At 37.7% G+C, this 27,759-nt stretch overlaps 1 protein-coding gene across 4 annotated transcripts in view; it reads left to right on the top strand.

Moving 5' to 3' along the window:
* The first annotated feature begins 239 nt into the window (after positions 1-239).
* Positions 240-27,759, top strand: part of PLSCR4 (phospholipid scramblase 4) — a 37,955-nt gene continuing 10,435 nt past the window's right edge. Inside the window, exons 1-4 of one of the 4 annotated variants that reach the window (XM_057546034.1) lie at positions 240-260; positions 19,166-19,192; positions 20,388-20,492; positions 27,102-27,337. In XM_057546034.1, the coding sequence (XP_057402017.1) occupies positions 19,186-19,192; positions 20,388-20,492; positions 27,102-27,337 (348 nt within the window). In that variant the 5' untranslated portion in view covers positions 240-260; positions 19,166-19,185. Of the gene's footprint in view, positions 261-514; positions 614-996; positions 1,069-19,165; positions 19,193-20,387; positions 20,493-27,101; positions 27,338-27,759 lie in introns of those variants that run through there. The other 3 variants (XM_007188098.2, XM_007188097.2, XM_057546033.1) reach the window with 3 other exon arrangements.

The following is a 27,759-nucleotide window of genomic DNA, read 5'->3' as shown; positions in this document are numbered from 1 at the left end:
CAGTGGAAAGGAAAACAAATGCCTGGGCCCCGCGCCTGTTTCCAGCCCGCATTGCATCGCCAAGGCCAATTCTCCAAGCCAAGGGTCTGGGGGGTGGGACAGACGCAAATTAACAGGGCTCTTACGAAAGGCTGGTTTCTTCTTTTCCTTTATGGGCTCTTTAATCTCTGCCACGAAGCCCTGCCTCACAGGCTCTAGAAAGTGCCTTTAGGATTAGAGGCAACCGTCGACTTGCTTTTATCTTTTTCTTCACCTCACATGTGAGCGGTGACAAGTAGTTTTCCCTCTTTTCCTGTCTCCTGTGCATTTTTACTGGAAAGCGGGCTTCAGCGGCGGCCCGAGCCTCCAGGGGCAGCGGACCCTCAGCGGCTGAGCTCCCAGCGCGGGGGCGGGGCAGGGCGGGGCGGGGCGGGGAGACGGCGCCCCGGGGAGGGTCCCCGCCCGCGGGACCACGCCCCCGACCCCTCCCCCGCGGGGCTCTGTGTGGTTTTTCATTTCAAAATCCTCCTCTTCCTTCTCCATTTCCCCGCCCCGCCCCTTTCTCTGTCCTCCCTGGATAAACTCAGACCACAGGCCTGGCGTCGCGAGTGCCGAGCGGACGGCGGGGCGGGAGGTGAGTGGGGCCGGGCGGGCGGAGAGCCGGGTCGCGGGCGCCTCGAGGAGAGGCCCGAGGCCGGCGGACGCGGGGGCACGCGGTGTCCTGGGCTGGCTGCCCCCCCGCCCGCCGCGCCCCGCGCCGCATCCCCAGGTGGTTTCCGAAGTTTCGGGGCGCTCGGCGCATGTTTGCCAGGTGGACGCGTGGGCCTGGCTGGCAGCGAGCCGTCTCCGGCGCTGGGTGAGAGGTCGGGGCGCCCTGGATCTGAAGTCGGCGGTCGTGGCCCGGGGACGGAGGCTGTGTAGGGGAGAGCGTTCCGGCCGCGGAGAAGCGCGCCCCGGAGAGCGGGCTGCGCTGCCCGGCCGCGCTGCGCCCCTTTCCCGCGTCTCCTGCCCCGGACGCGGCTCCGCTGGCGTCTCTGGCGGGCGCTCGCTCCGCGCAGCTTTGCGGACCCGGGCCTGGCCGACTCGCAGGTAAAAGGATTTGCAGCCACTTCTTGACGTGCTTTGCTGGCAGAGAGACGGGGATTACAGGAGAGAACCCAACTCTCGCTTTGGCAGTCAGGCAGACTTGGGGGGCGGGTGGTAATTTATTTCGGCGCACAGTTGCTTTGTTTCTATAAAATAAAACGTTTATGTTTCAAGACTTAGAATTTTCTTTCATTTGTTTTCTGGTCTTAGGACCTACAATTTAGTTGAGTTTTTACTTTGTTGCGTATCTAGTGTGTTATCTACCCAAACTAGTACAGAGATGAAGATATTATGCACTAAGGTCGATTCCCACCTACTTAAAAGGGTAAAGCTTTAATATTTTATATTGGGTGTTACTACATTACGAGTTGGATACCCTCCATCTATCTCGCTATCACGGTAAACCTTGGAACGCTAGCATCACTTACAGGAAATTTGGAAAAGCCAAGAATGCTCATTATCATACTTTATGACGTTGTTGAGTTGTATAGGCCAGTGAGGTAGGCAGGAGGACACGTTAACAGTTATCAATAGATGTTATGTATAAACTGGAAAATAGAACAAAATAAACCATTCCGTTTGGCATGAAATAACTTGAAAAACGTATTTAAAAAAAGACATAAAGCTATAGGGACATAGATGAAAATATACTATATATGAGAATGTATAGATAAAAATACAATGAAATACATAACATTCTTCTAGACAAAGGTATCATTTCTCTAAAAGAACATATAAATTAAACAGAATCCTAACCGAATTTTTTTTGTTTGTTTTTAAAGCAACTGTTTAGCTCAAGTGGAAAAACAACTACTTGCCAGGAAGATTTCAATTCAAAGAAAAATGTACATATGTGTACATATATACGGGGATTTTGCTATATAATAAAAGGTCTTATAAAGCTGTAGTGATTAAAAGGCCACTAGGGAATAGATCTACTACCAGACAAATCAAAGAAACTGAAGAGACATTTAAGAATAAAAGGAAAGCTGACATTTGATAAGCATACATTTAAAATAGGGAATGGAGAATAAATACATTTAATCCATCATGTATCGACGATCAGGTGTTTATTTGGGAAACCTAATAATAAAACTTGAAATTTCCCTCACTGTTAACATACAAATGAAATCTAGATGATTTACTAATTTAAGTCGAAATGTATGAAACCTAAAAAAGAAGAAAAGCTGAATGAATGTTTGTGAGTGTAGCATGTGGGAAAGCATTTTTGAGGTTGATAGAAAAACCTAAAGCCCATGTAGGGACATGATTCTTAACATTTGCATGCAAGAAAAACAAAACAAAACAGATACAAACGGAAATTGTTAACAGAAAAAGAGCTAATTTTCTAATATGCCTAGAACTCTCATTAAGGACTTTTAAGATCAACAATCCAATTTGAGAATAAAAAGTGTCAATTCAAAGTAAGAGAAACACAAATGATAAGGGGAATGAAGACTCTCAGCCACATTAATTATCAGAAAAATGCAATTAAAGTAAGACCATTTTTGCCTGTTTTACTGATTTTGAAAATGTGATAATGCTCAGTTTTGGTGATAGTGTGGTGAGAGAAATATACTATTAACAAACTCTTAGTGGAAATGTATTGGTAAAACTTTTTTATGGTGGTAACTTAAAATTTTTAATATTCATTCACTTATTGGAATTCATTGTGCTCCTAAGTGTGCAAATAAAAATCTGTGTCAAAGATGGTCACAGTAGGATTGTTTGTAATAGAAAACTTGGGAATAGTTTTGTAACCATTGATTGGAATTTGGTTACATAATTAATTGTACATCTACAGTGGAATAATAATAGTTTAAAACATTTGATAGTTCTAAATGTTCTAAAGTGGAAATATGTCCAAAGTATATTATAAATTGAAACAAAAACAAACAAACAAAAAACAAGTTGAACCACAGTATGTATAAATGTTTATGTATGTGGGTGTGTATATATACATATATTTATATGTATATATGTGTATTTGCTTTATTGTGGTCTGGAACTGAACATGCAATAGCTCTGAGGTATGCATATATTATTATGTATATTCATGTTTTGTTCTATAAACATGTTTGTAAATAAAAAGTGATGTTTTTATAATAGGAAAAATAAAATAATAAATAGTAAAGATCTTGAGATTGTAGTTAGTAATTTAGGTATATAATTCCTTTCTGGATATATTAGTTATCATTCAGTGTAGAAGAAATATATTTTCTTTCACAGAGCTTTTCATATTGTTCACTTCATTTACTTTCTCTTTGAATGTTCTCTTTCAGGTTCTTTCTTTGAAAATCCCTTCCTTTATCTACTTCCTTAGTATTGATTGCTATGATGTTTCTTATAGGCACACAATTGAAAAGTTTTGCTGGAGGGATTTCACAGCCTGTTAACTTTTTTAAAAACAGAAAATACAGTAGTTTTTATACTCTTTATATATTTCAGTAACATTGTCCTAAAATCACTTTAATAGTACTCATTCTTCAGGATGAGAGAGATGCTGTCCTTCAAAAAGTTTGTAAGAGTATATTTCTCTCATCACATTATCAACAATACTGAGTATTATCACATTTTCAAAATCAGTAAAACAGGCAAAAATTAGACTACAAAAAAAATCCAAAAAAATGTGTGGCAAAAATGTAAACATTCATGACAAATTTGAGAAAAAATTCTTAACATAAAATAAAGTTGTAATACTATTCATATAAACAACATGAAAAGAAATTTTTTTTTTATACAGCAGGTTCTTATTAGTCATCCATTTTATACACATCAGTGTATACATGTCAATCCCAATCTCCCAATTTATCACACCACCATCCCCCTCCCCCACGCCACTTTCCCCCCTTGGTGTCCATACGTTTGTTCTCTACATCTGTGTCTCAACTTCTGCCCTGCAAACTGGTTCATCTGTACCATTTTTCTAGGTTCCACATATATGCGTTAATATACAATTTTGTTTTTCTCTTTCTGACTTACTTCACTCTGTATGACAGTCTCTAGATCCAACCACGTCTCTACAAATGACCCAGTTTTGTTCCTTTTTATGGCTGAGTAATATTCCATTGTATATATGGACCACATCTTCTTTATCCATTCCTCTGTTGATGGGCATTTAGGTTGTTTCCATTACCTGGCTATTGTAAATAGTGCTGAAGTGAACATTGGGGTGCATGTGTCTTTTTGAATTACGGTTTTCTCTGTGTATATGCCCAGTAGTGGGATTGCTGGATCATATGGTAATTCTATTTTTAGTTTTTTCAGGAACCTCCATACTGTTCTCCATAGTGGCTGTATCAATTTACATTCCCACCAACAGTACAAGAGGGTTCCCTTTTCTCCACACCCTCTCCAGCATTTGTTGTTTGTAGATTTTCTGATGATGCCCATTCTAACTGGTGTGAGGTGATACCTCATTGTAGTTTTGATTTGCATTTCTCTAATAATTAGTGATGTTGAGCAGCTTGAAAAGAAACTTTTAAAAAAACCTAGCAAACAGTAAAATGGGCACATGACAAACAGGCAGTTCACAGAAATGGAGCTGAAAATGACTTTTAAGCAAAGACTAAAAACTGCTCAAGATATGGAAAATAAAACTGAAATGTTTTCACCTTTCAGATTGACAATGACAAAATTTTGATAAAACATAGTGTTAGGAATGTAACACGTTTTTGTCTGGTATGTGAGTTGATTCAGATTCTTGGCAAAGAGTTTGACAATATATGTCAAAATAAAAATGTTCAAAACTTATCCAGCAATTCTACTTCCGGGGATTCAATACACTGGTGCACAAAATATGTAAATTTATTTCAGCATTGTTTGTAATGGCATACATTTGGGAACAATTTAAATTTTCATCAAGCAGCCAGTGGAACTGTGGTGCAGCCTTTAAAAATAATAAGGTTATCTGAACTGAAATGTAATCAACATCAAAGAATTTTAATAAATGAAAAAACAAGATACAAAGCAGTATATAGGAAACTGCCATTTGTATTAAAAGGCATACATATTAGTTTGTGTTTGCTTCGAAAACCTCTTGGAGGACACAAAAAATCTAGTATCTGTGGCTGCCTTTTGAGAAGGGAAATGGGGATCTAGGTAGGAAGGATTCTTTTTGTGATATAAATATATGTACTTTTGCAGATAACACATTTTAAAATGGCTGTTTTTATACATGTAAGGTTTATCAAAATGATTTAATTGTAGGTCACCTGACATCCTGTTTTGTTACAGTTTTTAATGCTAGAAGACTAGCCAGAAAATGACACAATAAGGCATTATCTGGCAATCTTTTAGATATCATGATTGTCATGGTAGTGTTTCCTAAAATGTATTATATAAACATCATGATTATATTATTCTTCTGGAATTTTTTGTACTCCAGGTAACAAAAACATGCCTCCTCTGAAAGCTAAAATGGAGAGACCTGATTTTCTCTTTAAAAAAATTAAGCTAATACATTTAATAAAAGTTATCTATCAACTGTGACTATCAGTTTGCTCCCATTTAATCTAATTCTTTTGTTTTTAAATAAAGCTGAATAACCAACCTCCTGCTAAAAAGAAGGAAATGTCCTACCATAGACCTTTTGTTTGGAAGGAACCATGGTGTGACTAAAACAAGAAAAATGTTTGTATAAATTATAAAAACAGAATATAAATTGATTAGATTTTGCCAACATTTTCATTTGTTCATCGTGAAAATTAGTCACCGTTTCTCTCAAGTTTCTTGTAGGATTAATTTCATGCAAATATATAATTAAATATATATTCCATGTATTGTTCTAATGAAAGATTCCATGTGTCTCTGGGTTACTTCTACTGCATGTTTTATTCCAAAGTAACAGAGCTAAATTTATCTTGTTAGTGCAGGCCTCTGTAATTGCTTTTTGAGTAGGATAGTTTCTTAATTCCAGCCCATGTAACAGCAACATATTAAGTTCCCAAGGTGTGGAACAGGAATGACAGAATCCTTCACAATCATCAGACTTTAATCCATTCATACTGAGCCCACTCAACTATCTAGTTCCCTGGTGACTAGGAAACCCATAAAACTAACACAATACACCACAGGAGCCAAGATTTTGGCTTCAAGTCTGTAAAGAGAATTGTGCTTGGAAAGGTGTGTAAAGTTTTCATCTATTATGAACCTCAGGTCATTTTAGTTAAATTCACTATAAGAGTCTAGATTGTCAGTTCTATTTCTATTATTTTTTTCATTTCAGATTATAATATCTATTATACATTTCTTATAGAAAATTTGAAAAGGAAATATTATTTATACTTTAGCATATTCTCTAGATTTTAAATACTTTTAAAAACAAAACTTTCCATATTGTGCAGATTATTGTAAGCATTTTAATTATTTTTACAAAATTATTGTGACCATATTTTTAAAGGAATATGATTTTATAACATTTCACTATAATGTGTTTTCTTAACTACTGTGCTAGATATTTATGAAGTTTACAGTTACTACTGTTTCATTCTGTACTCCTACGAGAATGAGAATGTATCACTTAAAACAAAAATCTTACAAATTTTGGATTTCTCTTGAACTTTAGAGGAAGTTTACCTTGGTTTACAAATGAGGTTTGAGGAAAAAACTTAGGTAGGTATTATATTAGTAAATTGAAGGTTTAATTGAATTTATTAAGATAAGTTTCTTTTAAAAGTCAGAAGGAGAAAAACAAATACCGTATGCTAACGCATTTATATGGAATCTATAAAAAATGGTACCAATGGACCTAGTGGCAGGGCAGGAATAAAGACGCAGATGCAGAGAACAGACTTGAGGACACAGGGAGGGGGAAGGGTAAGCTAGGACGAAGTGAGAGAGTAGCACTGACGTATATACACTACCAAATGTAAAATAGCTAGCTAGTGGGAAGCTGCTGCATAGCACAGGGAGATCAGCTCAATGCTTTGTGACGGCCTAGAGGGGTGGGATAGGGAGGGTGGGAGGGAGGAGATACGGGGATATATATATACCTATAGCTGATTCACTTCGTTATACAGCAGAAACTAACACAACACTGTAAAGCAATTATACTCCAATAAAGATGCAAAAAAAAAAAAATGTGATTCTTTTAGAAGATGGCTTTTTTTTGAGTGAGGAATGGATGTTATCCGAAGTTGGGCGTGTGTTGGGGGGTGAGGGGCATGTCAGCATTGCTTGGAAAATGGTTTCGAACCTCATACACTTTGTGAAGGAAGTTCTCTAGCCTAGTGGTTCTCAGAGTGCACTAGCAGCGTGAGCCTCACCTGGTCTGCTGTGCGCTAAGTCCTATTTGGAGTAGCTCTAGATTTCTTTTATACAGCTACCCGCCGCCTCCTTGAGAATCACCATATTTGCTTGCTGAGCTGTAGGATCTTTGTGCAGGAAGGAACTTTGGAAATCAATTTGTTCAAACTTTTATACAGGTATACTTAACCTATACGTGTCTGGGTGTGTTCTGTGTGTGACTGAAGCTCTCTGTGAAACATATGCGTAGTTTTCCTTCAGTGTCAACGTGATGAAAATTTCATAATTTTTACACATGAGAACAAACTGAACCATATTATTTAGTAATATATGTAGCAAATTGACTTTCTTAAATATTCTTGGTAAGAGTGGAGTGTTGAAGACATAGCTACACTCATTTTGGAGGTGGTAACCTCAAATGATGAGCTAATAATTTGGAAAATCCTTGTAGGAACGTTGCATATCCTATTAATCATCCTTTTGCAAATTTCTGCTATGCTAAGTACCCTTGCATAGTACTGTAACAGAAAATTTTTAAAAGACACCTGATTTAATGTCATAATCTAAAAAATATTTATTTATTAAAAAAAATCTTTAGCAACTTGATCCAATTTAAAAATCTATATGAAATACCCCCTTTAGATTTGGCTACAGAAGGTGTTAATTTTTATTTTAAATTTATTGTCTCAGTTGTTTTTGAATTGTTTTAATATTGGACATTTATGTACTTATAAAAGTTTTCAAAGAAGTTTTCTCAATAGAAAAGAAGTAAAACATCTGAAAATTTGATCATGTTCCTGATTTTTGGAATCATTTTCTTAGTTCTTTATAATAGGTACATAAATATATGTTTCGGTACTTGAATAATTAAATATGCACAATAGAAAAAATATTTAATTCCTTTACTTAAAAACTGTATTTTCTTCCCCAACATGAGGGAATGGAGAAAATGAGAAAATATTGGGGAATTCTGCAACTCTTTCTGAGCTGCAGCGATTCCCCTTTGCCTCTGCTTAAGCCAGGACCAGAGGGCTTCTCCTGATCTCTCTGCATCTGGCACTTGCTACTGTGTGTCAGGCTGCCTTGAAATAGTATCATGCTAGAGATACCAGAGAAAAATTAGGAAACTGATTCTGGTTTCATAGTGTTTCCCATTCTGGACTTCTTCTCCCGTGCTCTTGCATCTGTTTAATTTTCAGGACCTTCAAATGCCCAATCATTTTTTCTACATTAATTGCATTCAGTTGTGTAGATTTACTGAATCTGACTCAGAACTGGAACATGTGACCTCTTATGAATTTTTTTCCTCCTGGTTCATGGATAATTTCTCTCCCAATTGTACATATATTTCAAAAATCTTACAAAAGGGAAGTTGAAAGGGAGTTCAGTAGAAAAGCCTATTTTCATTTTAGAGAGTAGAGTACAATAATAGTAGTGGGGAGAGCTGGAGAGGGCAGCAAGGTGCAGAAAGTAATTTTCAGTGGCATTTAGAATATTAATCTGGCCTCTGATGATGGTGTTTTGAACTACTCTTTCCCCAGTTTATAGAACTGTGACCTTGAACAGATTATTTAAACTCTGTGGGCTTCTGTTTCCTTACCTGTGTAATGAAAATTGTAATATCCACCTCAATCAACATATACAAAGTTCCTGGAACCTCACAGATAATTAATAATTGATATCTAAAACTGAAATCCAATGACACTGAGTGTTTTATGTATATTATATCAGTTCATTTGAAGAATTAATTCATTAATTAATCAGTAGGTAACTCCTCAGCTCTTTATAACTAACTGCTCCTTTAAAAAATACTTTAAATCTTTTCTAAAAAAATATTTAAAATTTTCACTTAAAAAAATCCCATTTTCGGGACTTCCCTGGTGGCGCAGTGGTTAAGAATCCGCCTGCCAGTGCAGGGGACACAGGTTCGAGCCCTGGTCTGGGAAGATCCCACATTGCCGCGGAGCAACTAAGCCCGTGTGCCACAACTACTGAGCCTGTGCTCTAGAGCCTGCAAGCCACAGCTACTGAGCCTGCGTGCCACTACTACTGAAGCCTGTGCACCACAACTACTGAAGCCCGTGAGCCTAGAGCCCGTGCTCCGCAACAAGAGAAGCCACCGCAATGTGAAACCCGTGCACCACAACGAAGAGCAGCCCCTGCTCGCCGCAACTAGAGAAAGCCTGTGTGCAGCAACAAAGACCCAACACAGCCAAAAACAAATTAAAAAATAAATTTATTAAAAAAAAAAATCTTCTATTTGGCCTCATCCAAGGTAGTTTTAAATTGAAGTGTAACAACAGTTATCTGCTTGAGAAGTTAGAAATATGACCGGTTTACCTATGCTTTCCAGCCCTGTGGTTTAGTATTATGTATTACATAATTATATGTATAAATAAAAGTATATAATATGTAAACAGTATTATATGTCATGTATGTGTGTGTGATATTTACATATTTAGTAAATATAAATAATTTTTAACATAGTAATCTCTACATATGAGGTTGTAGAGATAGTATGTGGTCAAGAGAATTACGTCTGCAATTTATATTATGAGCACAATAATGTAATACTATAGACAATGCAAAAGGGACAAAAATATACAAATTCAGGGCAACTATCTCCATGTGAATCAACTAACAGTCAGAAAGCTTTTAAATAAAGGAAATTTACAGAGAGAAACTGATGTGTAAAGTGCATAAATCCTGTAGTCCATAATGATCCAGAATCTGTAGGGAATTGTATTCAGAGAAAACAAAAATATACCCAGAGATGTGGAAGAATAATTCAAGCTTTTAGTGTAGATTTTCTTAAAGGGTGTAGCATAGGATTTTACACAGGAAAAAGCTTCATTTAAACAATAGTTTTTGGATACCTACCATGTGCAGGCACTGTTCTATGTACTAGGAGTACAGGAGTAAAAAAATAAAAATCTTTCTTTAGGAAACTTACCTTCTAGTTGGGGGTTCCATAAAACTTAATCCTTGTTAAGGCTCTTACTTCAAGACCGTTTACTTTTTATTGTACCTGCTGCTAATTCTCTCTTCCTACTCTTGAAGTTTCTTTATGAAGAGGCTCACTCTTCGCTGCCCTCCTTCCTCTTCTCCACTCTCTCTCCACCGTATGGTACCCACTCCAAGCCAGAAAGGGGTTTTCTTTTTGCCCCAGTGGCTTTGTTGGGCCATAATAGGATGGCAGAGACCCCAGCCCTCCCTTTCATAAACATGGTCTCCTTTTGAGCCAGTTTCTCAGGGACAAGGGTTGGGGAAACCCATGAAAAACATCTTCTTCCTGAGCTCTGTTTGTATCATAAGAAATCCTGCTGCAGAATTTTTTGTGAAATGAATTTTTCACCTACCTCATTACGCTTGCTGAAATACTTAAACTGATTCAGTTTAAAATTTACAGCTAACGTTTTTATTATCCATGGTAACGTCACATATGAATTAGTCTATAATCCACAAAACTTTTGTTGAGCCACAGTAGAGAGATTAATATAAATGTATCACCATTACTGTAAAACCATTTCAAAAACCAGACCCACCCAATTATAAAATGAATTTCATATTCAAAGAGTAGCATATTTGAACTAGTTGTTTTTGCTTTCTGATTTTACCAAGTCTATCACCAGAATTGCTGTGCCTTACAAAGACAAAAAGTAGCTCATTAAATTGTACATACAGTTGACCCTTGAACAACACAGGTTTGAACAGCGGATCCACTTATAATCAGATTTTTTTTTACTAAATAGGAACTGTAGTACCACATGATCTGAAGTTAGTTGAATCCGCGGATGTGAACCAGGGATGAGAGGACCAACTGAAAAGTTATAGGTGGATCTTAGACTGCTGAGGGTCAGCACCCTTAACCCCCATTGTTCAGGGTCAACTGTATTTTTCTATTCTCAACTCTACCCTACCTCAAAGGTAAATATTGAAGAGTTCTGGTTTGGCCAAAAGGTAGGCAGCTGCACTGGGTAAAAGGAAGGCAGGGAAACTGGATCACCAGTCAGTGCTGCCAGAACTTCTTGCTAACTGTACAGCCTTGGAGAAGAGCCTTTTAATAACTTCTCTGTGCCTCAGTTTCCACCTCTATTATAGTATCTCTTCTATAAAGCTTTCTATGAAGTTAATATTTGTAAACTGCCTATGAAGATGTTTTAAAGTATTTTTGTTGAATACAAGTTAAAGATAGAAAGGGATCATCAATAATGGGAGATCTGATTTGATATATTGGCCACAAAAGTAATAATCAGTTTTTGGACATCCAGTCTTTTTCATCCATCAATATAAAGCTAAGAAATGTAAAAAGAAAAGTGAGCAAAAGAACACGTAATACCTCTAGTGAATTTACTGCAAAAATCTAGTTAAACCCTAAGCGCATAAGATTTGGGTGGGATCAGAGGCCATATTTCTGGATACCCCTGTCAAATCTGATTTGAACTAGTTTGTTCTTCAGCAGTGATTTCAAGGAGCCTACCCCTAAACGTGTGTTAATTTAGAATTTCTCTTTCAAAAAATTAGTTACCTAGCTATTGTAATATTCAATCCAGAATCCACAGGCAAGCTAAATTAGAAACACAATGTATCTGTTGCTTTTAAACCTCCAATTTGGGGGGCTGTTTCCCTAGGCAGCCATTAAATTTCCATTTGTCTTTATCTTGCTTCATTCGAAGAAATGAATAGAAGTTTTATATGTTTGAATTAGCAATAGGTATTTAAAGGGTCACTTATAAAAGGAAGAATCAACAATCCTTTTGAATATAAGTAAAGGTTCCTGAGTACCTACTATTCTGTAATACCTTTGCGTTAGTGATTCTTTAAAATCTATTAAGCCATCGTATCAGTTAAACTTTCTCTTTCAAAAAGCACATTATTATTCTTAATATTTAAGGAATTAAGAATTATATTTAGGGCTTCCCTGGTGGCGCAGTGGTTGAGAATCTGCCTGCCAATGCAGGGGACACGGGTTCGAGCCCTGGTCTGGGAAGATCCCACATGCCACGGAGCAACTGGGCCCGTGAGCCACAATTACTGAGCCTGCGCTTCTGGAGCCTGTGCTCTGCAACAAGAGAGGCCGCGATGGTGAGAGGCCCGCGCACCGCGATGAAGAGTGGTCCCCACTTGCCGCAACTAGAGAAAGCCCTCGCACAGAAACGAAGGCCCAACACAGCCATAAATAAATAAATAAATAAATAAATAAATAAATAAATAAATAAATAAATAAAAGAACGTGAATTTCTTTAAAAAAAAAAAGAATTATATTTAATGGCATGGTAATACAAAAGGAAATTTTCCTTAGCATATGGGAAAAGTTTAAAGGAAGATAATATTTAATATTGAGATGGTCACTCAGATATGATTTAGGTTTAAACTGAAGAAGTCTTGCTATAAAGAAAATAGCAAAATGTTCCCTAAATTATAAGAAGCATCCACCTATAGAACATGAATCCTTCTTAAATTGTTTTATCATAAGAGAATGGCAGAGGTATGTGCAAATATTTATGTAAATGGAAATTATATAGCATTGTTCATGATACCAAAAAGGTGTAAACAGTAAAAATGGAATAGTTTGAATAAGTTAGGGTGTAGTCATTGGTACCTTACATTTAAACAAATATATTTATTAGTTTCACAGTATATTTGAAATAAGTGGCAAAGAGATGATATCTTTAATTTAAATTTTCTGCTCATTTTAAAGTCTATTACTAAATAAATCCATTCATCTTAAAAATATAAGTAGACACTTAAGCTATGCTTTACTCATTTGTCTTTCATTTAGCTACAAATATGGAAAGCCCTCCAGCAGTGTCTCCATTTTCTTTTTCCTAGTTTTTCCAATTTGAAACTCCTTACAGACTATGCTCATAAAATCACATCTGCTAGAATTGTTACCGACCCAAGTCCTTGGACTCTTTAATCAGTAGAAATTGATAAGAGGCCAGACAAGAAATTCAGGCAAGGCTTTACTGGGGCTCGTGCTGCAGCAGGAGGGAGCGAGAACAAGAAGCAGGTGGCCTTGCTCACTCCCTGAGGCAGGGGGTGAGCTGGTTCCTTAAATGGGGTGAGGGTAGGGACAGATCAGTTGGGCAGGAGGCATAGCTTAGGTGGTCTTCCCACCCCCTTGGTGGTGCTGTGTGCAGGGACCATGCACAGCACTCTGCTTTTACTCTCGGCACCTCAGAAATAGCAGTTGGTTTGTGGCCTTTTTGTATCTTATTGCTCATAATTGCCCCACTGTGCACACGTGTAGTTATTTTCAGTCCCTTATAGTTTCTTTGTATTATGTTGCTCGAGGAGACGAGGGTCCCAGGTCCCAGCCCATCTCTTGGTGTCAGCTTGGAACCCAGCATAAAGTCTTACACATGGATGCTCAGTAATACATGTTAAATGACTGGCAGCATTTTTTCTAATACTACATTTGAATACCCAAATAGGGGACTGTGGTAGATGCACTGGGGCTTTGCAAGAACTAGCTGTATTTCCTGCCCCTGCTCAGGAGCTGAAGGAATTATATGGACAGGGACCTTTTGCTTTCTTTTCTCTCCTCACAGCTGAAGGCACTGGAAACAGGCAGAGCCCAAGGTTTGAGATTTCATATGCAGGTTTCCAAGCCTTGTGCCTAAAGAACGGCAAGATTCTCATGTGCCCAGAGTCTCTCTTGCCAAGAGACCAGGACAGATTCTAGTAAATACTCAACTGCAAAGAGCTGATCGTCATTTTCAGTTTTGTGATCGAATATCCATGGTATGATTCAAGGACTTGCGGTTTTATTGAACTTTGCTAGTGTGTCACTATTTACAAAGGTGAAATTGAAGCATGAGCATATAACACAGCTGCAATGTTTGTTGCAGCACGTGGTATCCGGGTAAATGCTCTCTTGCTGTGGGATGCCATTTAAGATACCAGGGCTGCCTTGCACAGCCGCAAACCACAGCTTCCCCAACCTCATGCTATCTCACCCATGTCTCCTTTCCCTCTTAATTACACTTCAGTTGGCTTAGATTCCCCTGTATGTAGCCTAAGCCTTGAAAATGCAAAGGCCTCTGCAACTGAGTTCTCTAGACCATGTGATGCTAACCTATTACGGAGACACAGCTCAGTTTTCTATCTGATTTCCCTTTGATAGCCCAAGTCAGTCTTTCTTCAACGCATGGCACTTTCTGGCCTTGCTGAGTGAAAGAAATCTGAAACAATCCACTGAATGTTAAGGGAAGATTAAGTTAGAACATTCTCGATTGTACCAACTGGACATTATCCTGCCTTATGTAACATTTGTTGATAAAAGTATATTGTAAAATTTTTAAGAACGGGGAGAGAATTTAGAGTGGTGAAAAAAAAAGAAACTAGTGGCTCAAAGGAGGGAGGACTAAACAAATTCCATGAGCACCTGCAGCTTGTTAGGCAATGTGTAGGTGTATTTTACTTTAAATTCATTGATATTAGTTACTTTAAAAAATTCTTAAAGATTTAAAATTTTTTCAAAATTGGTTTATTTTTTCAAGGTGTTTTTCAATCGCTTGAATCACATTTGAATGCTAATTTCTGCCTGGCATGGTTGAGAAATGTTATTTTTCTTTACACTATATCAGTCCAAACATGCCTGATCAAAAGGATCACCTGGGACTGTGTTAAAAGTACAGAATTATGTATTTGTTTTCCTTCAAGTTTTTTTTTTTTTGTAATAAAAATATTCACATCTCTGTCTTCACTTAGCTTCAGCAATTGTTAACATTTGCCACTTTTGCACTATGCTATACCATTTGCCACTCTAGATAGCTGGATGGACATATGGATGGATAGATGAATAGATGGATGGATAGATGGATAATTTGGCCCATTTTTACTAAGGAAGTCAATAATCTGTTCTAATTACTTTCCATCACAGTTATTTGACAGTTTGCAATCCCCAGGCTTGATGTAGAAAGGAACAACAGATGTTTAGTTAGAAAGTTACACTAAACATATAACTGTCAGATGGTTCTTTTTTATTGTGAAACAATGTCATACATATAAATATGCAGATGTAAACATATATGTGCTCTTTAAAAACTAGTAACAACCCATCGCCCCTGTTTCACAACCCGATTAGAACTAGAACATTAGCAGGAACTTCAAGCCCCTTGAGGGCCAGAGCTAAGCACTTTACCCACATCACTTCTTTTCCACAGGTAACCATTTTCCTAAATTTTGTGTTATTAATTCCCTAATTTTATTCTTTAAAGTTTTCCCCATACATGTATCAGAAAAAAAAGTGTTTTGTCTCATTTCCTGCTTTTGAACATTCTTAAATGGACTCATAGGTGTTCTCCTATGACTGCTTTTTTTTTTACAGTGTTGTGATTTCGAGATTCATCTCTGTTGATGGGTATGGCTGTATTTGTTTTCACTACAGTATACTATTATATCATATAGATATACCAGAATATATTTATCCAGTGTACCATTGATGGGCACTGGAAATGTTTTTAGTTTCTTTTAGTATGAACAGTGTGTCAAGAACATTCTCGTATATAACCTGTGTGTACACATGCAGTCACTTGAGGGTACATTCCTAGGAATGTCCAGAATTTAAGGTTCTAGAAAGGTAGGGGCATTTTCCTAAACACCAGATATTACCATCATTAAAGGAATAGGACCAGTTCCTGGAACTCTTGGTTGGCCTGAAGTTGGGTCTGGATTTGTGGTGTGCTCCAGGGAACTGTTTTTACTTTTAAGACACGTAGGACATTGTACAACTAACTCCAGCTCCAGAGAGGGAGAGGAAATGGTCCAAGACTGACGCAGGCTTGGCAGGAGGCTAGAATCTACATACTGGCTTATGCCATGTTGACATTCGCTGGGTCAACTCAGTCTGTATTGACTACTCACTCATATAGTGTTCTAGTGCTTCTTTGGCATACCTACCCTGTATCGGTGATTTCTACCCTATTGGAGCAACACAAATGACCACATTCTGTACTCTGATAAGCAGGACGACTCATTGGAAAGAACATGGACTGGGAATTTAGAAGTACTTGAGTTTAGCAGCGTTGGCCATTTACGTATTAGATGTTTTCGTTTGCTTTTTTCACTATTACATTGTTTTGTTTATTTACTTTTTTTTCAGTTTATTTATTTATTTATTTATTTATTTTTGGCTGCATTGGGTCTTTGTTGCTGTGCACGGGCTTTCTCTAGTTGCAGCGAGTGGGGGCTACTCTTTGTTGCGGTGCGCAGGCTTCTCATTGCGGTGGCTTCTCTTGTCGTGGAGCATGGGCTCTAGTAGCGCAGGCTCAGTAGTTGTGGAGCACGGGCCCAGTTGCCCCGCGGCATGTGGGATCTTCCCGGACCAGGGATCGAACCTGCGTCCCCCACCCTGGCAGGCGGATTCTTAACCACTGCACCACCAGGGAAGTCCCTGTTTATTTATTTATTTTTTTGGTTTGTTTTTAATTTTTATTTTATATTGGAGTATAGGTGATTAACAATGTTGTGTTAGTTTCAGGTGTACAGCAGAGTGATTCAGTTATACATATACATGTGTCTATTCTTTTTCAAATTCTTTTCTCATTTAGGTTATTACAGAGTATTCAGCAGAGGTCCCTGTGCTATACAGTAGGTCCTTGTTGGTTGTCTATTTTAAATATAGCACTGTGTGTACATGTCAGTCCCAAACTTGCAATCTATCCCTTCCCCCACCCTTCCCCCCCTGGTAGCCATAAGTTTGTTCTCTATGTCTGTGAGTCTGTTTCTGTTTTGTAAATAAGTTCATTTGTGTCATTTTTTTTCAGATTCCACATATAAGCGATATCATATGATATTTGTCTTTCTCTGTCTGACCTACTTCACTTAGTATGATAATCTCCAGGTCCATCCATGTTGCTGCAAATGACATTATTTCATTTTTTTAATAGTTGAATAATATTCCATTGTATATATGTACCACATCGTTATCCATTCATCTGTCGATGGACATTTAGACTGCTTCCATGTCTTGGCTATTGTAAACAGTGCTGCAGTGAACATTGGGGTGCATGTATCCTTTCAAACCATGTTTTTCTCCAGATATGTGCCCAGGAGTGGGATTGCTGGATCATATGGTAGTCATATGGTAGCTCTGTTTTTAGTTTTTTAAGGAACCTCCATACTGTTCTCCATAGTGGCTACACCAATTTACATTCCTACCAACAGTGTAGGAGGGTTCCCTTTTCTCCACACCCTTTTCAGCATTTATTGTTTGTAGACTTTTTGATGATGGCCATTCTGACTGGTGTGAGGTGATATCTCATTGTAGTTTTGATTTGCATTTCTCTAATAATTAGTGATGTTAAGCATCTTTTCATGTGCCACTTGGCCATCTGTATGTCTTCTTTGGATAAATGTCTATTTAGATCTTTTGCCCATTTTTTGACTGGGTTGTTTGTTTTTTTGATATTGAGCTGCATGAGCTGTTTGTAAATTTTGGAGGTTAATCCCTCATTGGTCGTATCATTTGCAAATATTTTCTCCCATTCTGTGGATCGTCTTTTCATTTTGTTATGGTTTCTTTGCTGTGCAAATTGGAGATAATATATGAAAAGTACTCTGCCTTTTCCTGACATTTGATAAGCATTCAGTATATTATAGCTTTTGCTGATGTTTTCTCCTTGTTATTTGTCATCGCCCAGAACTCAGAAACCTGAAATACGGAAATTCCTTTCTCTAATAATCTTTTCCCCTTGACTGAATTAATGAAATCAATGAACTCTCTCCCCAACCTCCACCTCTTGTTTCAAATATCGTCCCAACTTCTAGATTACTTCTCTAAGTTATTCTCATAATGTTCACATATACATGTTTTTTATTTAAATGTTTAACATGTCTTCTCTTGGACTCTTATTAAACATAACATGTCCCGATTTAAACTTTTGATTCCTGCTCTCCCCAGTCCCCAACATTTTCCCACCATCTTCCTCTCTAGTTCAGCTAATGGCATCACCATCAGCTCGGGTACCCTGGCTTAAAAAGTGAGACTCATCCTCGACTCCTCTCTTAGTCCATCAGCAACTCCTGTGGGTTCTGCTTCCAAATCTTGTTAAGCATCTGACGGCATCTGACCCTCTCTCGTGTCACCTCCCCAGTCTAAGCCAGCATCAGCTCCCACTGGGATTACTGCTGCCATCCCTCCCCCACTGCTTCTACTCCCGCCCCCTCAAGACAAAGTTTAAATCAGATGTGATCACTCCACTGATTAAAGCCCCCCGCAGACTCTCCAGATGCAATTACAACAGATTCCAAACATTTTGCCATGAGTTTCAGGTATGATCAGACCTCTGTCTCCATCTCTGACCTCGGTTCTCTTCTCTCCTTGTGTCCCAGTCACACCTGACCTCTTTCTCTCCCTTGCTCATTGCCCAAACTCATTGCCATCTCGCGCTCTTTGCACTTACTTTCTTGTCTTTTGGGAACTCTCTTCCTACATTTTTAGTATAATGCTTTCTGTCATAGTTCAGATAGCTGAAAGGTCACCTCCTGAGAGAGGCTTTCCCTGACCCTCCTCGAGCTCCTCATCCATGTTTTTCTTAATCTTTAACCTTGTTTTCTTCATAACTGTACTATCTAAATTTAATCTTAAATATTTGTTGATATGTTTCATTCCACTAGAATATAATCTCCAGCAGAGTGTCCATCTCGTTTACTGCTGTATTTTCAACACCTGTAATAGTCCCTGGTACATAATAGATGCTCAGGAAATATTTGTTGAATTAATGAAGGAATGAAAGAAAGGTAACTGGGGACTAAAAGAATCACAGGACTTGTTGCATGTATCACTAAATAATAATAGTAACTATATGAATATATTTTTAAAGGTATAAAATGTGTTTTTTTTCAGGATTAATTAGAATTCTTCAAATGTCAGGTAAGTTTTTGTGAATAAATTTTAATATGCTTTATTTTCAAATGTGAACTGTGTGAGTCCTTTCCTTAAAAAAATGGAGTTTATTTCATTTTGAAGTCACTTGTTTAATATTTGAAGAATATATATATATATATATATATACACTCATTTGTTCATTTATATATATGAACATTCCTCTTTATCTTTGACAGAAAAGGATTAAAAGGGTTTTATACTGGCATATAGGTACTGCAAAAATCTCTAAAGTATGTGGGGGAAAGTTAGGTAAAGGAAAAATACAGGTAGGAGAGTAAATCTGCAAAGAGAGGTAATAGTAATAAAAAGCCTGTGGTGGCAGCTTGCCTTTACAGAAGAAGGCTCAAAAGTAGCCCTGCTTTTTCAAGCAATGTAGGAGATTATACAAGGAGAGAAACACCACATCTGTGGGATTTGTGTTTCTTATGAGATAAAAGTCAACCAGTTAAGAGATTCATGACTACCTTCTAGTGAGTAATTTCTGTAATTTCAACAAGAGGGCAAGCTATAACATATGAAAAGTGACTTCAGTACCTCCCTTGCAGCAATTACAATGACCTAGGTTGCTTTTAGGCAGAATATGGTAAAAACGTGACTCACTGGAGGTGAAGACTGAACCACCTCCAGCTGAGTTGTGTGTAGCATTACTGCTGTTTAAAGTATTAATTAAGTATTCATTGTGTTATGTTTTAAATTTATTAAGTATTCATCATGTTATGTCTTAAATTTATTAAGTATTTATCGTGTTGTGCTTTGAATTTATTTAAACACAGCCATTTTCCAAAAAGGATTCGGAAATAAATCAGATTCACTCTGTAAATGACTGTACTCTCCCTATTATATAATAGGAGAAAGAAGTTTTGCTACATGCAAGGAGTTTACGTAGGTAGGAATGAGCATCAGGTCAGCTGAACACTAGCACGAAATCTTGTTGCTTTGATCATAACAATATAATTGCTTAGTTTTATTTTTAAGTCCATATTCAGGCTAAAAATTCATCAAATATATTAATAGGTTGATGTCTAATATACATAATGAATTTTTTTTTTATAAAAAATTAGTGTATATCATGTTGGTTATATTCATTGATGCATACCAAAATTTAAAAATGAATGTCTTCTGTAATCATATTATCATTCCCATTGTAAATCAGGTCCCCTTTCTCTTCCCCAAAATATAGTCCTCACAGGCCCTGAACAACCTGCAGATGAAATGGAGAATCAAATAACATCACCTGATCCAAGGCCTGGTGCCCCTCCTGAGTACAATTCCCATTTTGTACCAGGTAGGTTAAATACTCAGAAAGAATCTTTCCCCACTCCGGAAAACCATACTCATAGTTAAGATTGCTTTTAAAATTAATTAATTAATTAATGGAATGATTCAGTAAATAAATACTGGATGCCTACAGCGTGCCGAGTAGTTTACTAGATGTTAATTAGAATTATATTCCTGTCTTAGGAAGGAAGTTGTGCAAACATTGATGGCATTCTCTTTGCTTGAATGTGAAGAGAACGTTGTCCTGTGAAGAGCACAGAGAGCAGCAACTGCCTCTACTGGGGATTTGAGGGAAGCACAAAATGAGGAAATCAAGTTTTACTGGCACGTGAGGAATTTCTCAATCGAAGGAAAGGGGGAAGGGGCCATACCTTGCAGAAAGAACAATATGTCCAAAAGCTCAGGGTCATGAAGGTCTGGTTGGGACAAATGGCCGGAGAAGTGCAGAAAAATGGAAATGAATGGCTTTGAGTTCTGATTCAGGAGCTTGTAGTTTGGCAAATATTTTTATAAGTCTGAATACACAACTCATACTGTACTCAGGAACTCAGGGAAATAGATACTCCTAAGTATTTGGGCAATATGTAAATTCTTTAAAATTAAAAATACTCTTACTTGTTCACTTGGGCATGGCTAAAAAAACAAAACAAACAGTATTTTTCTTGAATGAACATGCTTATGATGGATTTTCTTCTTTTTCCAGAGAACAGCAAAACATCCACAGCTAAGCCAAGCTGTTGAAACTTAACCTTAATCCTGACTTGAAGTGGAAGCTTTTAAAAAATCTTCTCTTGCTTTTCTACCAAATTCTAGCTACTGTTGTCTTTGCTGCTACTTTTTCTGCCTAGATCTCATATTCAAAGATGCCTATGGGTTTAATTGTATGCAAATTGCAGGTTATTATTTTTAGAGACATGCAGACACACATAATGGAGGGTGGGTGGGGACCTCTAGGTGCTGAATTTTGATCCTTTGCAAGATGACAGCAGTGGGGTCTTTTGGATTCTGCAGCTGTTAATTCAGGTCACCACCGACCAACTGTGTTGTGATGTTCCAGGCTAAAAGGCAAACTGGAGATCTTTCTTTATACTGTTATTCTCATAAAGAGATAAAAGTGACATACTATATGTTTATACAGCAAGGTCTGTTTTTAATACCAAATAGTTTATATCTCTATGCATTTATATCTCTGTGCCTTTATATTTCTAATAATACGGTTTGTGTTGATATATGTTGAGACTCTGAGAATTTGTTAGGATCCTTGACCTTGTGCATTAGAGTGTTACGTTCTCAACAGTTGTGTGCCTCCCCTTCGCCCTCCCCTCTCCCTTTTTAAGCTGCTTCACAGGATTTGGAAGCTCCCTGATTCACTTTTACTTTCCTTTCAGTGGGTAGAAGAACGGTTGGTTGGTTGGTTGCTTGCTTGCTTACTTGGTTGGTTCTTTGTTTTTCAGTTATGCTGTTAAACTAAAAATCTCTGTTAAACTCCCTTACTGTTCATGTGACTGTTCTCTTTATGGTGTTTGACCAGTGATGCTGTGAGTTCAGGAAGATCTTCGCTGAACGGTCTTTTCCCCTATTGTTCATCCATTGTCAGCGTTTTATGTTGGGTGTGTGAAGGACATTAAAGTCCTAAAGCATCTAAAAAAAAAAAAAATCTCTTACTTTTGACTAAGGAAATAGTTTTAATCAGGATTATATTCAAATACATTTTAGTGATTTAGAAAATGATAAAGTCTAGTGATATTTCTTTAAATATATATTTAAGTGTTTGTTTAGAGGCAGAAACCAGTGAGTTAGGCTGTGAAAGAGCAGAAGAAACCCCAGAATCCACAGGATGATGGCAAGGATGTTGTCTTGGCTCCAGACATATGATTCATGGAGCTCAGGTAGCCTTTGCCCCTGCAGTGTTTTCTGGAAACAGGGCTTCCTTTTCCCCTTTCCCTCATGTGTATGCATGTTGTGTGAATCTGATCCAGTATAACCCCTCATTATGGCTTAACCCCTGCTAAATCCAAGTTTTTGACAACCCTACATTGTAATATCACTATATATACATTTCTCTATGTTCTACTTCAGTGGCTATCAACATTATCTGCATAATCTGTCTTAGATTCACCGATCACTCTATATCCAAGAACCTCCACTAGAACAGAAACTCCACCATTTCTAAGAAGTAAACATTGGTTATAAATCATGTTCTGCTCATCTGGGCAAGTGTCTGTCTCTTCTTTTCTGTATCAAAAAAATAGCACAACTAATGAATTTTCAGTTATGAAAATAAGCAACAAAAATTCACTGTGATCACCATCTAGTGGCTGAACTATATACTTATTTATACTGATGCAAATTGTGTGCCCTTGATTCACATTAAGGAACCTGAAATACTATACCTGAAATTTTAGCTTTAATGAATTTCTTTAAATTCAATTATATAATTCCATTTGCATTATATTACTGGATATTGGTTACCATTGAAAATAATTTTGGGCCAAATATGTTTAAAAGCATAGTTAATAAAGAAGCCTTTGTTATATGTAGTCTATTTAAAGAGGAAAATGACATAGTTTTTTGAAATAAAAAAGGATGATAATATTCAAAATAACTAAGAAAACACAAATCCCATAAAGCAGTATTTCTCACACTAGCATTGGTAGGAAAATGCTCCATAACAGAGTTCTTTATTTAAATAAGTGTGGGATACTATAGTTACACAAAGTTAAACATGTTTTGTTGTGTTTTCCTGCAGAACAGTCAGAACCCTTAACGGCAATTTTAAAGCTTAAAAGAGAGTATAAAACATACACCATTTCCCACACGTAATTAGATTATGTTTTTTTCTTCACTTAACATCTCTGAATAATACATACTTACAACAAAAATCATTTGATTACATACATTTGTATACAATTTTTTTAGAAGTATAGTCTCTAAACTGAATAGCACCATAATCTACAATCTAGAAAATCTAATTTTCTTTCTAATTTATTGATCCTCAAATTTTGTTCCATGACATACTTTTATCTTAAAATCACATGGTTAATACCAGAAGAATTAATCATCAACTCATTGAAATGATATAACAGTTAGTATTTTTGAGATAGTTTATGTGACTTTTTAGGTTCATTGTATGCTTTTTAATAATAGTTCTAAGAAAAAGAGGAGGGGGATATCTGATTTCCAATCCAATTTGGGTACTCTTATTAAACACAACTCTTAAAGGAATTAAATTATATTCTTCACAACAAACTGAAACATGAAATTTCCTCCATTTTTTCTAAAGACATTAGCACTTTTTTTCTCACTTAGCTCTAATTTAACATTGTTTCTAGTTACCATTATTTTTCCGTTAGTCTCTCCTGACTCCTGGTCTCTGTCAAGAGCTCTGTGTCCCCTACCCTTAAAAACCGGTATTCCCCAGAGGTCCTTGGGCCACTCCCCTGTCCAGCCCTGCCCTGCCCTGTCCCCTCTCTCACCTCTTCCATTCACCTGTCCTTTTACACTCTCCTAAGTTATACTGGGAATACCCCCATATGGTTTCATTTGCCTTTAACCACTTATGAATCCCTTAGCCCCTACCCACATCAGTCTCCTCTGCTCTAAACTTGCATTTCCACCTGCCTGTAGAGCACTTGCCCTGGGTGACCCAGGATCTCAAACTCAGTGATTCCTCAGTGCATCTTGGGCATCTTGCTCCTGAACACATGCCCTCTGTTCTTTCTCTACACTGGAGGCCTGCAGGGACTCACGTCAGAAACTTGAGAATCTTTCCTCATATCCAGTCTATTACCAACACAATATATCTCTTAAAAGTCGATGATTATTTCTCCACTTTCTACTCTTTTCATCACAATTAAACTTCCTTAGCTCACATCTAGACTCCTGCAGGCACCTCCTTCCTAATCTAACCTTCTCATTCATAAAGGTTCTAAATGTAAAACTGGTCACTCCACTTCACATTTTATTAGCATAAAGTTCAAGTTCTTTGCACAGAGCATGGGTCTTTCATAATCATCACTTCCTCCCCACCTTCCTTTCTGTTTTGTTTGCTAAATCTCTATATATGCATGGCCTTTACTCCTGTGGTACTGAGCTTCCCCTGTGCAGCTGCTCATTTTGTACCTGCTGTATCTAAAACCTTTGCCCATCGTAAAGGTGCTGGCTGGGTCTAATGTGTCAGCACTTACATCATAGGGTATCTCCTCTGCCTAGGTTAGTTGCCCCTCCTCTCTAATCCCTTCACATACTATGTGTCTACCAGTGAATATGTTACAGACCCAGGTCGTTGGACAATTTAACCAACAGAAATTGTTAAGAGGCCAGATGAGAAATTCAAGCAGGGCTTTATTGGGATTCCTGCTACAGCAGAGGGAGCGAGACAAGTAGCACGTGGCCTTGCTCACCCTCAAGGCAGGGGGTGAGCTGGTTCCTTAAATAGGGTGAGGGTAGGGATGAATCAGTGGGTTGGGCAGGAGGTGCAGCTTAGGTGATCTTCCCACCCCCTTGGTGGTGCTGTGTGCAGGGATCATGCACAGGACCCTGCTTTTGCATACAACTGTTCATAATACTTCCTTATGATGCATTTTAATTTCTGTAACAGTTTAGTAATGTCCCCATTTTCACCCCTGTGTTTAATAATTGAAGTACATTTTTTTTTTTCTTGGTTAGTCTGGCTTAAGGTTTCTCAATTTTGTTGATCTTTTAAAAGAACCTACTTTTGGTTTTGCTGATTTTTGTCTATTGTTTTTCCTGTTTCATTTCACTCACTTCTACTTCAGTGTTTATTATTTCCTCCTGCTTGCTTTGGGTTTGGTTTATTTCTAAGGTGGAAAGTTGGGTTACTGATTTGAGATATTTCTTTTTTAGTGTAGGTGTTTACAGCTGTCAGTTTCCCTCTAAGCATTGTTTTAGCTGCATCCCGTCAGCTTTGGTATATTGTGCTTTTGTTTCATTCATCTCAAAGTATTTTCTCATTTCTCTCATGATTTCTTTTTACCCCTTTGTTTATTTAAGAGTGTATTGATTTATTTCCTCATATTTGTGATTTCCAAAATTTCTTCTATTATTATTGATTTCTGGTTTTATTCCATTGTAATAGAATATACTCTGTATGATTTCAGGTATCTTAAATTTGTTGAGACTTGTTTTATGGCCAGCCAGTAGGTCTCTCCTGGAGAAAGTTCTATGTGCATTTGAGAAGAATGTTTAGCCTGTTGTTGTTGGGTAGAGTGTTCTATACATACCTGTTATATATTGTTTCATTTATAGTGTTGTTCATGCTTCTATTTCCTTTTTGACCTTCTGCTTAGGTGTTCTATCCCTTATTGTGAGTGGGGTATTGCAGCCTCCAACTGTTGTTCGTTGGATTGCCTATTTCACTTTTTAGTGTGTCAGGTTTTGCTTCATGTATTTTGAAGCTCTGTTTTTAGGTGTATATAATTATGTCTTCTTGACGGATTGACACTTCTGTTATTATAATAAAATGTCCTTTACCTCTAGTAACAGTTTTTGTCTTAAAGTATATTTTGTCTGACATGAGTATTGTTATTTCACTAGTTTTTATTAATGAATTACTAATGCAAAGTTCAAGGATGAACCTTGAAAACCTGCCAAGTAAAAGAAACCAGATACAAAGGCTATGTCACATGATTTTATTTATATGAAATGTCCGGATTAGGCAAATCTATAGAGAGAGCGGTTTCCAGGGACTGGGGGAAAAGATGGGGAATGACTGCTAATGGGTATGGGATTTTGGGGGGGGCGGTGATGAAACTGTTCTGGAGTTAGATAGCAGTCATTAAAAGAACCCCTTTGAAGTTAAGTAGACCTTACTATCTTTATGACCTTAAACAATAATAACAGTAAACATAGTAACAAAAACTTAACCATGCTAATTATATGCTAGGCCTTGCGCTAATCCTACTATAACCTAATGAAGTAGGTGTATTATTATCTCCAAAGAAGGAAGCTAATGCCTAGAGGCTAACATGTTAACTTGATATTTCAACCTTACTTCTATACCTCTGAAATGGGAATAATTGTCTCATAAGGCTTAAGAGGATTAAATGAGTTAATGTGTAAATCCCCTTAGTACATTTTGGTACATCCTACACACTCGTAAAATGGAACACCTTGTTATTTTTTTTTTTTTAATAAATGTATTTATTTATTTATTTTTGGCTGCATTGGGTCTTCATTGCTGTGCGCGGGCTTTCTCTGGTTGCGGCGAGCGGGGGATACTCTTCATTGCCGTGCGCGGGCTGGTGGCTTCTCTTGTTGTGGAGCACGGACTCTAGGCGCGCGGGCTTCAGTAGTTGTGTCTTGCAGGCTCTGTAGTTGTGGCTCACGGGATCTAGAGCGCAGGCTCAGTAGTTGTGGCGCGCAGGCTTAGTTGCTCCATGGCATGTGGGATCTTCCCAGACCAGGGCTCGAACCCATGTTCACTGCATTGGCAGGCGGATTCTTAACCACTGCGCCACCAGGGAAGCCTGAACACCTTGTTATTTTTAAGTGGAGGTTGTGTGATCCATATCATCTCCATGTAAAAAGTCATGCTAATTTCCAATATATTGTAGTGTTTATAATGTATAACACTTCCATTTGTTTTTGAATGCAGGGCCCCCTGGACCAGCTGTCCCTCCTCCTGCAGGCCACCCAGGAGGCTTGCCTGTGGGATACTACAGTCCACATCAGCCCACTACCTTCCCCTTGTACATGCACACTGGTGGTAGCCATCCTATCCAGTACCAGCCTGGAAAATATCCTGCACCACAACATTCTGCTCCAGTAGTGTGGATGCCAATGCCAACTGTTATGCCAAACTGTCCTCCAGGTCTGGAATATTTAGCCCAGGTACTCCACACAAATCCAAATTATTTTCTTACAAAGTATGACTGGGGATCCAACAAGAAGAGACTGGATAGGGTCGATAAAGGTGATGGGTCAGTGATGACAGATGTTTGTGAGACTATAGGAGTGGTAGTGCTAACTTCAGAAATGTGAATGGGGAACAAAGAAGATAGGGATTTTTTTGGTGGGATGACTATGGTTTTTGTGAAGGTTGTATATTGAATTTTAAGACATTCAAGATGTCCTATCGAAGACAGTTTAAAAACTAGGAATTGGCATAGAAGAAAAATTATCAAAGATGTTAATTGGAGTGTCATTTGCTTAGAAGTAAAGGCTGAACGTCAAGAAAAGCAACATTACAAAGAACAGAACGGTAGACAGTGAGTCAATCACTCAGTGCCTCAGGCCATTGCTATTTCTCACCA

Source organism: Balaenoptera acutorostrata, chromosome 4 (assembly GCF_949987535.1).
Source record: "Balaenoptera acutorostrata chromosome 4, mBalAcu1.1, whole genome shotgun sequence".
Lineage (NCBI taxonomy): Eukaryota > Metazoa > Chordata > Mammalia > Artiodactyla > Balaenopteridae > Balaenoptera > Balaenoptera acutorostrata.
Note: the sequence above shows the minus strand (reverse complement) of the source record. Positions and strands in the feature narration are given on the sequence as shown.